At 37.5% G+C, this 15,542-nt stretch overlaps 1 protein-coding gene across 2 annotated transcripts in view; it reads left to right on the plus strand.

The window, feature by feature from the left end:
- Nucleotides 1–15,542, plus strand: part of DENND1B (DENN domain containing 1B) — a gene marked incomplete at its 3' end in the record, with an annotated part of 148,173 nt that overhangs the window by 73,789 nt on the left and 58,842 nt on the right. The window contains exons 8-10 of one of the 2 annotated variants that reach the window (XM_080349120.1): nucleotides 2,313–2,372; nucleotides 4,226–4,279; nucleotides 7,305–7,415. In XM_080349120.1, coding sequence (XP_080205246.1) covers nucleotides 2,313–2,372; nucleotides 4,226–4,279; nucleotides 7,305–7,415 — 225 coding nt within the window. The remainder of the gene's footprint in view (nucleotides 1–2,312; nucleotides 2,373–4,225; nucleotides 4,280–7,304; nucleotides 7,416–15,542) is intronic. The other variant, XM_080349121.1, reaches the window with a different exon arrangement.

The following is a 15,542-nucleotide window of genomic DNA, read 5'->3' on the forward strand; positions in this document are numbered from 1 at the left end:
TGTAAGCTGGCTTCTTTCCCATCATCCTTCCCCTTCTTCCTAGTTTTGCTTGATCATGCGAGAGTGCTGTAGGAGAGATGGCAGAACTGTGCTGTGTGATGTGAAACTTCCTGCACATGTAGGTGGAAGGACATGTCTGTGCCCCCCTTGCTTTTGTGCATGGACACTTGGTGATGTGGGACTGGGCTTTGATCATGTGGCAATTGCCACAGAAATGTCAAAGTGAGCTTGTCACTGTTAGAGTTCCCAAAGCTTTTAACAAAAATAGCACATAAGCACATATTTAAATAAATTTGTAGAACCTGTATGAAATGTAAGGCTGATACAGAGCCTCTGCTGTCTCTGTGACTCCATGTTCACAGCATCTTTACCATTGCTGCATATATAAGTAACTCTGTGCAGGTAATTCTTTCTTGATTGAACTATCACAGTTTGCAGGTAACAGGAAGAAGCTATTTTATAAAGGCGTCCCTTCCACACATACTGAAACATCATTACATTATTTATCTTGGCCTTATTTGTGTCATTTCGTATTGCTTTTAACTCATTTATTTTAGAATGGAGCCTAATACTTTGAGCTAACTTTGCACAGACTCTAGAAAAGCATCTGTCTCTCCTAGGAAGATGTACAGAAATAGAGTGTCTGCCCCTTCCCTTCCAGTAGTTCCTTGACTTTTCTGTTAATAACAATGCTATCTTTATTTTAGTTTGTCATATTTCAGATGCCTTGTTATGCCTTTTCCAGTCGTCTACAGAGCCCTAATATTTTCTCTCCTGAACAGTACTAATCCACTGTATGTGGAAGTCCTTCCAGTCTTGTGTGTTGTTTTTTACCAGAAAAATACACAGGTTTCTGAAGCTACAGTCTGAATTGTTTGTGTTGCTAAGTTTTGGTTTTTTTCTATTGTCAGTGTAATATTTTCAATTTATTTTTCTTTTCATAGTACCCTTGCAAGTATACTTCTGTATCTCAAATAATATTTTTACCTCATTAACTGTGGTATTATAACCAATTCTAATTTGGCAAACCTAAAACACTCTATAAAGTCCTTTCAGAATGCTACTGTTTTTCAGTGGGACATGAAGAAGTTTTAAAGATCTTTTTCCCTTTATTTCTTGCAAAGAGTTGCTGCCTGTTGCTATCGGTGTTGCTGTTCATCTTGTGTAGAGCTCACCTACCTCAAAATGAATGTTGTGATGAACCTGGAAAAGGATGTTGTGGCAAATACAGCTGGCAACACTGGGGTGACACCTTGCTTGCAATGAAGTTGATGTTTTCTTGTTATATTTCAATATTATTTTACTTTTGATTTTTTTTTTCTCAATTGTCTCTTGTTCGCAGTAGCTTGTTACATTGAACAGTTTTGTAATCTTTTTAGCTGGACAGTGATTATCTAAACACAAGCCTCTTGCCAAATGCTGGGCTGCAGGTGCAGTTGAGCAAATATTGTGGTTCAAAGGGGGCAGAGCAGGAAGGAATAGCTTTGCCTGAACCCAGATACTTGTTGGACATGCAGGCATCTCTGTTTTTGTAATGCTCAGTGCTGCAGGGAGATGTTTATGGCCACTTTCAGCTCTGACTTTGTGTCCCCAGCCTCTTATATTGATGTCTGTTTCTTGCTCCTTGTATAGTGTTAGTGGGCTTTACTGGAACCATTGATGATAATAGACTTAAAAAGAAGTTAGAGTCTGACAGGTAATTGTAGAAATCACAGCATGAGGTGGCTTTTCATTGTGCCAGGATGAGTCTAGTTCAAATTGCATGATGCAGAATTAAAAAGATCCCTTTCTCTGTTTACTCAGGTATGCAGTGTAAGGCTCACAGATGTTGAAGCAAGGTTTAAGTGGCAGACCACAATGGTATTTAGGATCGCATGTATATAATAATGCAGAAATTCTGCCCAGTATCTGGATACTCGGTGTTTTCCAGTAATCCTTGGTCAGGACGACACCAAAATGCCTTGGTCCAGTTATGGACCAAGTTCTGCTCTCACCTGTTGGTCCCAGTAACAAATATTCTACCACTCAAATATATGAGCAGTGATCATTTATTCTATGAAACCTGAGCTTAAATATAATTTGGGTCACTTGTATTTCACCCATGGAAGGCTAATAGAAGTGTTGGGTTTTTTTTTTTTGGAAAAGTTAGCGAAGTCAAGTCTGAGTTCAAATGGGCAAGGAATACAAATAATAAAACATATTTTCAGCCAATATTTTAAGTATGGAGTATTACAAGCATTAAAGTCAGCTGTGGCCTTTTTCTGGGAAAACTAAAAAGTCAATTGTTCAATCTTTCTCTCATCTTGCATAAGAACCAAGAGATGATTTTTACAAGTGAACAAGTTTTGAAAAAACAGCCTTGTCTTGTATCGGTGAGTTTTAAAGGCACCTGACTATCTCCAGCCTATCATAATTAAAGAAATAATTACTTGCTATAGAGTATCTCTTTTGATTTCAGGCTTTCTCCTTTGGGAAATTTTGCTGTTGTCTTTAGCTTAAAAGAGCAGTCTAACATTAATGTACCTATTCTCTTTAAATCAATGTAACTTCAGAGCTATGCGTGTGTGCGTCATGATCCTGTCCTAAAAAACGCAACCAAAATCAAAATCTTAAATTGATGAACAAAATCTGTATTGTTCTAGTGTCCCTTTTTAGAGAAAACTGTTATACAGTACAGCATCTATTAATTTAGTATCTCTTCCAAGGTCACACATCTTCCTAAGGGACTTCACAAAGATGTACAAGGACTCTACACCACCTTTTTTTTGCTGCTTTATGACTCTTAATGACTGCAGTAATGGGCCTTTGCTTCTCATAGTTCTGACTTACTTTTCTGTTTAATGAGTGAAATATTATTACTTTGTTAATTATAAATAATTACTTCTCTAAGTTACTAACTTCATTACTCAGAAATCTTTTGAAAAATATTCTGTGACCCTATTACATATAGGAAATAATTTTCTGTGCTCACTGTAGTTCTGAAGAATGTGGGCATTCCATTAATCTGAATATTTTCCTGTTCTTGACTAGAGAAAAAAATCTTAGCTTTTTTTGTCTGTTGATGCAAAACAATAACCTGGGATATTTATTATGCAAGTGCTGTGAAGTTTATAGGATGCCTTTTTTAAGCCATTTTTTTAATCTTAAAGTTTTAACTATTGCCAAATGACCTAATTTGTTGGGAAAACTTTCTATGAAATGTCTCAAGCTGGTTTAATAAGTCTCCTAAACAGAGTTAATTGTGTTTTTTGCTCGAACACAAGACACATTTCATGTCTTATAGACTTTCTTTATATTTTGATATATCTTTTTCAAGTTTGATGTGGAAACAAACTGTGTCTTTGTGCTGTTAATTATAATTTTAAAATACACAATAAAAATTAAGTCTACAAAAAAGTCAAAATTCCATTACAAACAAAAGCTGAAAAAAAATCCATAATTGTCACTTACACTTAGTATTTACTTAAGGTTTTTTGTCCTTCAAGATTTACACTAATATGCCAAAATGCCTTAAATCTACTGAGTTAAATCCATGTCTGATAACTACTAAAAGCACTGGATTAATGAGAATAATTTAAATTACATCTGTTTTTAGTTTATTGCATTTTATATTTACATCCTAAGTGGCCTCAAATGAAGATGCATAAAATTGCTAATGTATTTCATCAATGACTGTGGAATTTCAAGCTATCAGACCTTGCATTTCTGTTAGCACAGTTTTGATTCCAAGATGTTTGGAAAGAAAAGAGCATATATATCAAGTAATAATATTTCTATTCTAATTAATTTTCTCATGTGAATACTTTTCCCTTTTCCATTCTAAATTTACATTTTGTACTTCAACTTTTTTTTTTTTTTTTTTGGTTGCAATTTTTAAGTCAATGCTTAATTTAATCAATGCTGCTCTCAGGCTCATGACGATTAAAGCTGGCTTAATTTCAGTGTTATTTCAAAACTGCAGCCCAGTGTTTTGTTCCCTTGGTTTGTGTGCTGAACCGAGCTTGTCATTTCGTGTCGTGATCTGCTTAATTCTTTGTCTAGTAGTGGTAAGAATGCTGGTGGAAAAATGGCTATTTGCTTAAACAAAGATGGGGTTGCAAATCCTAAATGCTGGTTTTTTGGTTGTGTGTGTTTTGGTTTTTTGTGTGTGTTTTTGTTTTTTTTTTTTAAGAATTTTTTGGATTTGGTGTTCATAAATTATTAATTATTTTTCCCCATTGATTAGCACTCATATTTCATTACTCCTGATATAACTGGATTGCCAACAATCCCTGAAAGCGTAAGTATGCAGTTTCTTTTTTAAATATTTAGAAGTATTAACCTCTTCTGTGGGTAGGACTAAACTCCGCTTTTATCAATAGGAGACATTCTTTTTTCCCAGAGTGTTTTTAGAATATGATTGATGTCTATTATTAAAACCTTTAGCTAGTAGTTATTGTTGCATTCGTCATTAACCCTTTATAAAGCATTAACGGGGCATTTTTGATCACTGCTATATCTACCCTTTGCTCATAATTACTTGGCTTGTTTGCATTCATTGCAATGATACATGCAAAATATGTTCTACTTCCGCACCTTGTGTTATTTGAATACCTGCCCTTTAGACGCTGCATTGCTAAGCTGCAAATACAGCTATCAAGATAATACAGTTGGCTTTTTGTGTAAGAAGGCATTGTTTCAGGCTTTCTGACAACATGCCATACCTGCATACCTACATTTGGATGGTAACTGTGCACCAGGAATGCTGGTTATCATTATTTTTATTAAATGAAGACTTGCATTCTTTGGATGCTAAATCCTTGCTGGTTCTGTGGGTAGATTGCAAATGTGAAATCTCAGATCACATTCTCTATGATGTGTTTAGCCAGAGAACATCTAATAAGAGAGCTTCTGAATTTTCTGCTCTCCAGTCTTGCATTTGAATCTGGAATTGAGTACATACGTGTAGATGGGCATTTTTACGCTTTGCAGTAATAACTTCCTTCTAAAAAATTAACATGTTGGAAGGGTTCACCTTGGTACAAAACCGTGCCATGACAGAAGTGTGCCCACAGCATTGGGGGGAAGGGCTGGGCAGGGGTCCCCATGGCCTGGGGGTGAGCGGGGAGGTTGGGCAGGACAGGGCTTAGTTTTCAAATGTTTATTTCAATCTGTCTCACCCTCTGGGTTGAAGTCCTCAATTTTAAAGAATTCTCTTGTTCTAGGTTATTATTTGGGGTTCTAGGAAAACATACCTTTGGAGATTAGAAGGTGTTATGTGTTCAACTTGAAGAAAACGTAGGCAAAGTTTACTCTGGGCCTCTGGCTGATGGAGGATCTTGCGATGGTGCCACTCTGGTTTTATTTTGCTGATTCTGTGGGAGAAAGGAAAAGTGGTGCCTTTGTATAATTGCTTTTTACTCAATTTATAAAAGTCTGATCTTTTCAGTATGAAACAAAACAGTATGGTCCTACTGGAGGGTTAGAACATGTACTGAGTTAAGAGATTAAGTAATTGGAGTAATTTTGCAATAAAATGAATTTGCTTATTCTTTGTTGTAAGGTTCACATATTTTAGGGGCAGTAACTTTCCAGATATAATGCAGAAATAACTATGACTGTCTCCCAAAGATATATTGATCTGTACAAAATTGCAAACTCTTTTTACCGCGGCTTTTGCAACACAGAATCAGCAGACCACTGTCACTACAGTGTTAGAGGGTGTGCTAGATAAATTGGACTCAAATTATCATGGTGCATCAGCCTCTCATCACTAGTTAAAAGTAGCACTTGAAAGACCAGTTTCTTTCTAAATGGAGTGTTTGTAGCCTTAAAGCTCTTGTGTTTATCTCTTCCAAAATTTTGTGCAGCACAGACCAAGAATAACTCTATACTCTGTGCCTTCAAATTAATAATGCATTTCTGAATTTACATGAAACTGGATCATCCGTTGGATCTTTGTTTATCTTTTCGATATATTTTTTTAATTTAATATTGCAACCTATCCAAAAAGGAGGTCAACCCTTTTTGTCATCATCTGGGCTTTAACTGAAGTTACTTTTCCATTTAGTAGAGTCAGTGAGGAGACCACCCAGCAGCTGGTGAGCACCAGCTCAGCCCCCTGCCCCTGGGCTGTGGGGAGGCCCCAGCTGGCGGCCCTGTCCTGGCCTCCATGTCCCAGCCCTCGGGGAGGTCACCCTGCTCCGAAGCCTCTGCCACTTGTCTCTCCCTCGCTGTTTTCTCCGGGGTTCACTACCTTGCTCCTGTGTGTTGGCCCCATCCAGTACAGGCTGACAGTTCTCCTGCTCAGATTGTTGTCCTAGGGTTGGGGCACATAACTGAGAGGCCTCCTACATTCACCTTCAGTAATTTGTCATTCTGAGGAGAGATGAGTGAGAATTCTGGTTGCAGATACAATAATGAAGGTGTGAAATTAAATGTTTTGTATATTGTGGGATGTATCAGTATATTTTCATATGTACACTCCTAACGTTTATAAAAATTTGCTGTTTTCCTATACGTTTTGCTGGTAGCTGTTTTAGCTTGTTCAGAACTTGTACATCTCTGGCACTGTGCCTTGCAGAAATACTGTTAAATTCAGCTGGAATACAGAGATTTCTCCCTCCACTCCGTTTTTATTCCCCCCTCACCGCCACTTCTGTGTTATCCAAACTATGAATAAGAGGTGCTGGTGACTTGGCTTTTTGTTAAACTCTGCGGGGGAGATGGCATTGGGTTCTCCTTGGGGACAAAAGGGGTGGCCACAGGAAGGACCCAGCACCTTCTGCTGGATCTGCTGGCCCTGTCATGTCCTGGTACAGGCAGCTCAAGAAAAAGCCTGGTGTTTTTCAATGAACTGTTTTGCTGTACTGAAGTAGAATAAAATGTGTTGGCTGTGGGAGAGCCTGGCAAAATAGCACGGTTTTATTATTGTAGCTATGACACAACAGTTATTGTAATGGTGGAAGTTCTGTTCCTGGGTTGTAAGTAGTGGTTACCTTAATAGCATACAGTGCTATTCACACCAAACTTCATATTTTTTCAAACTTGGAAATAAAAGGGCACATCTACATTCACAAGCATAATCAAGTGAACAAAATATCAATAACTTGCACCAAAGTTAGTTTTTCATTAGCTTTAAAACCCAATCAATTATTCTTAAAGCATACAAATCTTAATGTAAAGGGATTTTTTTTTTTCATTGTTTTGGGTTGGTTTTTTCCCCCAACCTACTAATTGGACAAAACATTTTGTGAGTAATGTATAATATGTTCCACTGAGCTACTGCTGTTGCAATATTATTAACATCTCATTTATTTGAACAGAGAAACCTCACTGAATATTTTGTTGCTGTGGATGTGAACAACATGCTGCAACTTTATGCCAGTATGTTGCATGAGAGACGAATCATTATTACCTCTAGCAAACTAAGCACTGTAAGTACTTCACACATCTCCTTTTAAGTAGAATATATTGGACATTTCACAAAATGACCTGCAGACCTTTGTAGTTTTAGATATGTTCAATGTGTACTTATAAGACAATATCTACATACTTTTTTGATATATGGTTTTAGTCTGGCTCTCGAAGTACAAAAGTCTGATTTATATAAGACCTACTCAGATACATTAAGTCAGGTTAATTATTTTTCTTATCAGAAGATGAGAGTTCTTTAACTCTCCAGAGTTCATTTCTGTGCCTTCTAATCTAAAAAGAATTATTAAGGGCTATTATAAGATCTTTATTGTTCACTTGTCACTTATTCCATTGGAGCTCCTTGAAAGAAATCAAGGGTCCGTAATAATAGCTGCTATCCTAACCTGGTAATAGGTAGTTTCATCTTTGTTAGAGTGGTTTGGGAGTGCATACTGTAATAGCTCTGATTTGGAGCAGCTCTTCAGACTGATAATAACGTACAACTCAAAATAGCTTTTTTTTTTTTAAAAAAATAATATTAAAGGTTTTAGGCTACTGCCCACATTAAAATGTCTGGGTTTTGTGTTTTTTTGGTGGTTTTTTGTTTTGTTTTTTCTTATGCCTCTTTAGACTCCTTAATAAAAGAATGTTGTATTTAATTTTGAAAGTATACCTAAATATTTAGATGTTATTTTGTTTTACTCTTTGCAGAATATTATGGGTTTTTAAAATATTCTGTTTTGAAAATATTCCCAAAATTAGGTTTTCATTAGTACAAGATTGTCATTTAAAATCAACTTTCATATTAGAGTGTATTTGTTTTGCAGAATCTTTGGCCTATTAAGCACATCGAAAATACCTTTTTTTTTTTTCGACAGTACTGCATAAAACATTTTGTTATGTATGCTTTCTATGGTGGAAAAAAACTTTAATGTTCCTTGTTAATTGTACTGCCCAATAAATGAACAGTGATTTTCAACACATAGGTGCAAGGTTGGATATAGCATTAAAAATTAAGGTTCTCAAAGGCTTGCAGGTTCTGACTTGCAATACATATGTGCGCATGTAAGGAGTGAAAATATTTGGATTATAAAGAGTGGATAAAATACGTTTAAATGCTTTAGAGTAGAAAGTAAATTGAAGATCCAGAAGATTCAGAATCGCCATAAAAGGCTGACAGGTTTTACAGGTCTAGGAGGTAATAGCAATTTTTTTAAACACCACAGTGTTGGGTCTCTGGATCTGCAATTACCATCACAGTTAGGGGAATGCACAACAACAGCACTTACCAGTCGTTTGCAGATTTTGGAGCTAAATAAATCCATGGTGATTGGAAAGAAGTAGAAACATGGGGTCACAGAAGCAGAGGCCACACCGGTAACTGCAAACCAGAAAAATAAGTAGTGAATGATTATGAGCAGTCTTCTAATTACTAGTCTATGGTATATTTTTTAACCACCAAAGATGTTACTTTGTCTAAGGAAATCTGCATATTCTGTGGCACTTTTTATTCTCCCTCCCTCCCCCGTGGCAATGGCTAGGGGACGAATCGGACATTACAACACAGTAATAAGATCACCCAGATGGAAAAAGAGAATTTACAGGTGTTAAGGAGTACACTGTAAAACCCCTCAACATCCAGTGATGCCCCAGTCAAACCTCTTTTGCTGCTCCAGTAGAGAGGAGACAAGAATCATGATGGCAGCTCTGTGCCTGTGGAAGTTTCATTCTGCAGGTGGGCACGTGTATGTCTGCTTAACGTGGTTTAGAATTGGAACCTGGGTTTACATTTGTATCCTCTTAAGACTTGTGTCTGTTAGGCTGAGTGTCTCAGCTGATCTCTGTTGCTATGATATGACAAGAGGAGGTATCAGAACTGGATCGTGCTCATCTAGACCATGTTATTTCTATGTTCAGATTCCAAGCTTTTTGGAAGCCATTACAGAACGACAGAACAACAGCTTTAGCTTTGTTCAAAATTCAACTGTTTATTCCAAACCTTTTCATGAAGTAATAATAATCTTGATGGTGTCCTCACTTGAAAACGATTAATATCACTCTCCTGGACAAGGATAGATAGTGATAACTGAAATCTGTAGTGACATTTGGATGTCCAGAAGAATGTCCCCAAGCTGTGAATGTAAGTAGTAGATTCCTGGTCAAGGCCAAAAGAGATAGCACATCACTTTCACTTTCTTCTGGTTATTTTTTCAGTCTACTCGCATTACTGAAGCCATAGCTAAATGAAATTACTGCCACATCATGTTGGATCCACTTTTGATATAGGATGGGATTAATTTGCACTCATACAAGTGAGTTGTGATCAAACAGAAAAATAGAGTTGGCTTATCAGGAACTTCAGAGAGAATCGCTACCTGCTAAACTATTTCATAAACATAACAGGACTGATGCGAGTCTTGCTTCTTTACAGAGCAATGTGTAATAGTTAAACAAATAAAACACTTCTCAGTATCTCCTGTAAGAATTTAATTGAATCACTAGCAGTGATTAGATATGGCCTTGCCATAAGATTTTTCTTCTTTAAAATGTTGGATTGCTTGAGATAATACAAATAAGAAAATTGAGTGTATTTGAACATTAGCTTGTGTTTGCTTTGTGCTGGTTTACTGTTGTGTACACAACACAGCAGACTGGGACTTTGTGTTGCAAAGATCACAATCTCATATTTTTAAATTACAGCTTGATACTTGAGAAGATTATTTGTGTTAGTACTATCAAGTACAACTTTCTGTTAAGGGAGTTGTGCCTTATCTTTGGGGTTAACTGAATATCAAGTGTTTATGTCAGTTCATGAAGACTGGCTTGTGATGTCACCTCCGAGTTATCAGCTCTGTTTCGGTTCACTATCTCAGGGCAGTGACTGATAACAAAAAGGCATAATTCAAGACCTTGCTCACTTTCTCCTTGCCCTTCCTGTGGGGGGCCAGGAGTGGAAGGCTACACTAACTTATGTACAGAAATTCTTTGTCTAGCATTTCTGTGCTATAAATTTCATGCTTTCATTATGCTCAAGTAAAGGATCAGTCCTGGTATGGAAAAAGGGGGCATGGTGCTGTATTTAAAAAAGAAGATTTATTTTGGCAGGAAAAGGAGAAAGAGAAAAGAAGGTTGACTGTTTTAAGCTGTTGGTAGAGATTTTTAATTAAAAAGACCGAAACAAAAAAACCCCAAAAAACAAACAACAAAAACCAACCAAACAAAATCCCTCAAACAAACAAACAAAACCCAAACAAAATAAAAGAAGATAAGTACCATTTTATCCTAATGGTGTTTTTCAATTGTCAACTTATATTCTGTTTCAGCCAAGGAGGCTTTGTATTATACACATCTTGTGATTTTTGCGTTTGTTAAATATTCTTTGCATCTTTCTTCAAATTGATTTTCCATGGTTTAGCCCTTTTAAAACTCCTTTGGTGGAGATCTTCATCTACTTACCCTACCAGTAACCACCAAGATGTAAGTGGAAACTTCCCACTGCTCCTTTCTGTCGTAGCTTCTGGGTCATTATTTGCCCTAACTGTTGATTCTTTTATTAGCTTGACTTTCCAACCGCTTTAATAATGTGATTATCACCAGCCTCACAGCTTGCTTCAGGCTTAGTGTTAGAGTGAGATGGATTCAGCTAGCCTGAGGATTATGCTCTGTAAGATCTGTTTTTAGCAAAAATTACCATTTCTGGCTTTTGAACAGTAAACTATGAAAGAGAAACAAATTATATGGCTTTGGATTAAATGAAAGACTGAATGAAACAAAGGAATTGATCTATTCACAGGGGTGGCTGTTAGTTGTTTCATTTTCAGCTGTAAAAGGAAGACCTTTCCTAAATGTCATGCTGTATGTTCTTGCACGGCACTGTTTTCTCACACGTCACTGCATCTGCATGTATTCTTATTAGTTGTATGGGGCTGTACAAGTTTCAGTACAAATAATTTTTTTAATTCAGTCTTTCTATAGATTATTAAAGTGCTGGCGATGGCTTTTCCAGGAAGGCTGAGCTGCAGCATTGATTTTATGCATGCTGGAGGCAGGCCCTAGATGTTTCGGCCCCAAGTGCACCTGCTGTGGTAGTCTACCAGAACATCATACCACACTCTCATGTATTCAAAGCAAAGGAATAAATCATGATTTTACAACAGTGCATCAGTTGACTTATTGCTGTTTTGTGACCGGAGGTAGGAAGGATTGCTGTTTAAAGCCATGTCATCGGTTCTCAAGTCACTCAGGCATGAAAGCTTGTCATATGCCTCTGTAATTGTACCTCACCAGTCTTCCCCTAACTAGTCAGCTGGGGCTGCGCGTTTTGTCTCCAGCACTCGGCTGGCCAGTGTCTGACAGGAGCTTTCTCATCATCCTGTCAGTAATATGGTAACTAGAGTGTATCGTCTGTGGCCTGCGCTGGAGGGGGAAAGGACGCTACACTTTAAAGCAAATGTCTCAACGTTATCTCCATTTTGACCAATACATGTTTCGAATAATACAAGTGTGATGTGTTTGAGAGCACTGTGGTTACAAAGTCTTGCTTTGTGCTGGCTGGAGTTTTCGTTGGTGATCTCTATAAAAACAAATGTATATGTCAATAAAAGATACAGGTTTGTGGTCGTGGGGTTTTTTTGTTTTTTTTTTTGGTTTGTTATTTGGGGTTTTTTTTTTTGTGTGTGTGTGGTGAAGGAGCACTGAATATAAATTTGTGGAATCACTTTTACTGTTGCTTATATGCAAACAGAGCTTTCTGCAATTGCCCACAGTCACCACAGTGAGTTGGACTGAGCGGTGGCTTTATGTTCCATGTCTCATTAGTCTTGTTCAGGCACAGTCACACTGTCCATGGTCACTTGGGCACTGGGAAGACACAGAAGCTCCTTGGAGAATGTAATACCAGCCACTAAAGAAAGGAAAAATGCCCCTTTCTCAAAACACATTGTCTTTGTGAATTGCTTTACTCCTCCTGCATCTGACCCTAAATCTGAGATTCTTGAGTTTATTCCAAAACCCGTATGTCCCCAGGCAGTATTATCGTCAACTGAATCAGAAAACAACTGTGCTGGTTGTCTGTTTCTCTCACTTCACTTAAGTCTCTGCAGTTTACTTGTTGGAGATTCATGGATATGGTTAAAACAACTGCCAACCAGCGCTTTGTGACTAGGGAACATCGCTGGGATGTGGTTTTGGAGCAGAGCGCACATTAATGTGGAGCCTGGAAAGGCAGAAAGTTCCTCTGCTGTATTTTTATGTTTCTGAGTTCAAAGCTAGCTATTTACAGAGTGACTTCTCTGGTGCAGACTAAGGATCCTAGACAGTGGAACAATTGGCTCCACACAGACGCTCCGTGTTGGAGCAAATAGTGGCATTGTGAGTTGTTATACAGCTTAGTGACATCCTCACATTGCCTTATGCTGGGGTGATGCTCCTAGTTCCGATTAAACCAACTATAGTATCTGTTTTATATTGTGCACTGCAACGTATGACAGATATTTCACTGATACTCACTGAACTCTAAACATAATTAGAATTCATTTTGGAATGTTAGGTCAATTAGACCATTTGGTCTGGCAGTAGGTGAGGAGTGATGTTTGATAATTTGATTACTTCAGGTGTAAGCAGTCTTAAGATAAAATGGGCAGAGGTGCATCCTGTGAGTGCAGCTGCAGTCCCATTTTGACACACGTAGGGAATGTATTTCCGGCAATGAAGCTGCAGGATGAAAGCATGGAATCCAAATGTGCTTAGGATATACAACCAGACCTGGAAAGCTCTCCCAGTCTTAAAGTTTAGAATAGTTTTTGCATTGCCATAGCATAATATTAGGAGAAATAATTGTGAAGAAAACGTAGAAAAAACAATTGAAATATGTGGAGAGCAAATGATTAAAATACTTTTTGTTTAATGAGGGGGGAAGAAACAATACAAAGTTGCAGATTGCTAATGTGCTATCTATGTAAAACATGAAGAACTGTATCACTTGGTTTTATTAGAAAACAAAAAAATCACAACCCCTAAACAAACAAAAAACCCACACTTTAAGTGTATAGACAGAAAGACAGATCTACATATTCGTTTCAAAATTAAATTTTTCAATTGTTAGCACTTTGAGAAAAAAAAGAACTAATCTAAGATTAAAATAAGCAAAAGTTGCTTCCTTTTCCAATTTGCATATTCTTTCGCAAATCAGTAAGAACTGCCGGAACAAAATGCTGGGTAGAGCCCGTACAGGCGCTGCTGTGGGGTTATGCAGCGTAAGAGAAGCCTTTGAGTACTGAGTCCTTTGTGGTTGGGTTGTGTGACAGCTGGGAGGCTCCATATTCCGTTGACCAGAACTGGCTCACCCTCTGCTGAAGTGATTGGTGGTTGTGTGGAGCATAAGATATGAAGATGAATTACTGGTGTGTAGTACCAGCTCTGTTCTGCTGTGCCATTATGGCAAGATTTCTCCTTTTTCATGGTCACTGCTGCTTTATCACTTTCTTTTTCCTAAATTCTCCAATGATGGTGAGTTGAATTATAACATAGTCAGCGGTTATCTCTGCTCTTGCTCGCAGTAAATAAGTTGTCTGTCAGCTATTCACAAGGAAGCTGTTCCCTGCTGCTTCTTAATTAGTGTATAGCAGAAGACCGTACCATGGAGTTACTCTGCGGGAGGAAATGTTAATAAAAATTATTTTCCTGGAAACTCTCCTTTCAGAAGTGAGAAACATTTACTGAAGTCCCTTGTTTTATGGGAGGGTGGCTCTTCATCCATGCAGACAGGTCATAAAATAAAGGTGGGAGGAAAGGGGGAGTCAAGAAGATGGTCAGAAAAATGGACCAAAAAAATATGGTTTTGTTTTTCTGTGTTTTTATGACAAAGAAAGAAATAATGCAGTTAGGAAGTAGATGAATGTCAAAATGCGATTTATCAAGAATGTACTGAGATGAAATGAAAATATATGAAGAAACTGAAATTATTGAACAAGTGGTATCAAGAAGCATAATTAGTTTTATATAGAATAGATGAGTATCAGAAGAGACCCATTAATTAACCTGATCTATAACATGCTAGGGATAAAAGCTGACAACTAACTTGCAGAAGCTTCTTCTTCAGCCTATGAAAAATACTAAAATCCTTTGTGGGATGAAGTAGTTGAGTAACATGGCTTTTTCTATGCCACCCATGCTTACTTTATTACATAGATGCTTCTGATTATCTCTAAAATTATGTATGGGTCCTTAGTCTAGGCACAGTATGCCAGTGGTATTGCTCATTGAGCACTCACCTGTCTACTACCACTTCAATTTTATTTTCTGCTCAGCTTCCATTATTGCGAAACATGTCACTCCTGGAGCTATAGGCAAGGAACAAATCGTGTCTGCAGTCTCTTCTTTTCCCTTCCAAACTAATGCACAAGAATGATGCCATAATGCTGCTCTGAGAATCAAGAATTGCAAGAAAAGAATGAATTTGATTGTACATGAAGTGCTGTCAAATTCATGAATAACACTTCTCATCCCTTTTCTTCCCTCAGAAATAAGGATAAAAGGAAGTGAATAATTCTAAAAAAAAAAAACAAACCAAACCAAACCCAGTAGACAAAAAATCTTTTTAATATTACTTTTTTTGTTTTGTTTTGTTTTCCACATTTAATTTTTGCAATGGAAAAGGTTAACATATTTGTCTGTGGACTAGAAATAGATTTCCCTTCCCCTGTCTCACTTCTATGAGAGAGCTGGGGGTCTCATTTTGCCAACAGGAGGAAAATGCATTATGGCTCATTTAAGATCCTCCCTCTTCTTCTTTTGAAAGATTATAGGCATGGCAGATGGGAAGCGATTAGCCAGGAGCTAAATTAAAGAAATGTGTAAGTGGCTTTGGATACCATGGCTTGGACCATGTATTCTGTTCTCTATGGTGCTTATTTTCTTTTCTGTCAGTGACTTACGACTTCTCACCAATGCCAGCAGAATGGACTAAGCTTGTAATGTAGTCTGACTGTTTATTCTTAAGGGCTGGGAAGGGATTACGTGCTGTTATAAACTGGAGAAAGCAAGGGCTCCCTTCCCACTGCTGTAACCAAGCAATCTTTACCCACCCATTCAAGAACTGGATGGGAAGGTAGGGGTTGGAAACTGTGAGGTGTTTGTTATGGGGTTTG

The sequence above is a fragment of the Nesoenas mayeri genome (genome assembly GCF_963082525.1).
Source record: "Nesoenas mayeri genome assembly, chromosome: 8".
In the NCBI taxonomy this organism is placed as follows: Eukaryota; Metazoa; Chordata; class Aves; order Columbiformes; family Columbidae; genus Nesoenas; species Nesoenas mayeri.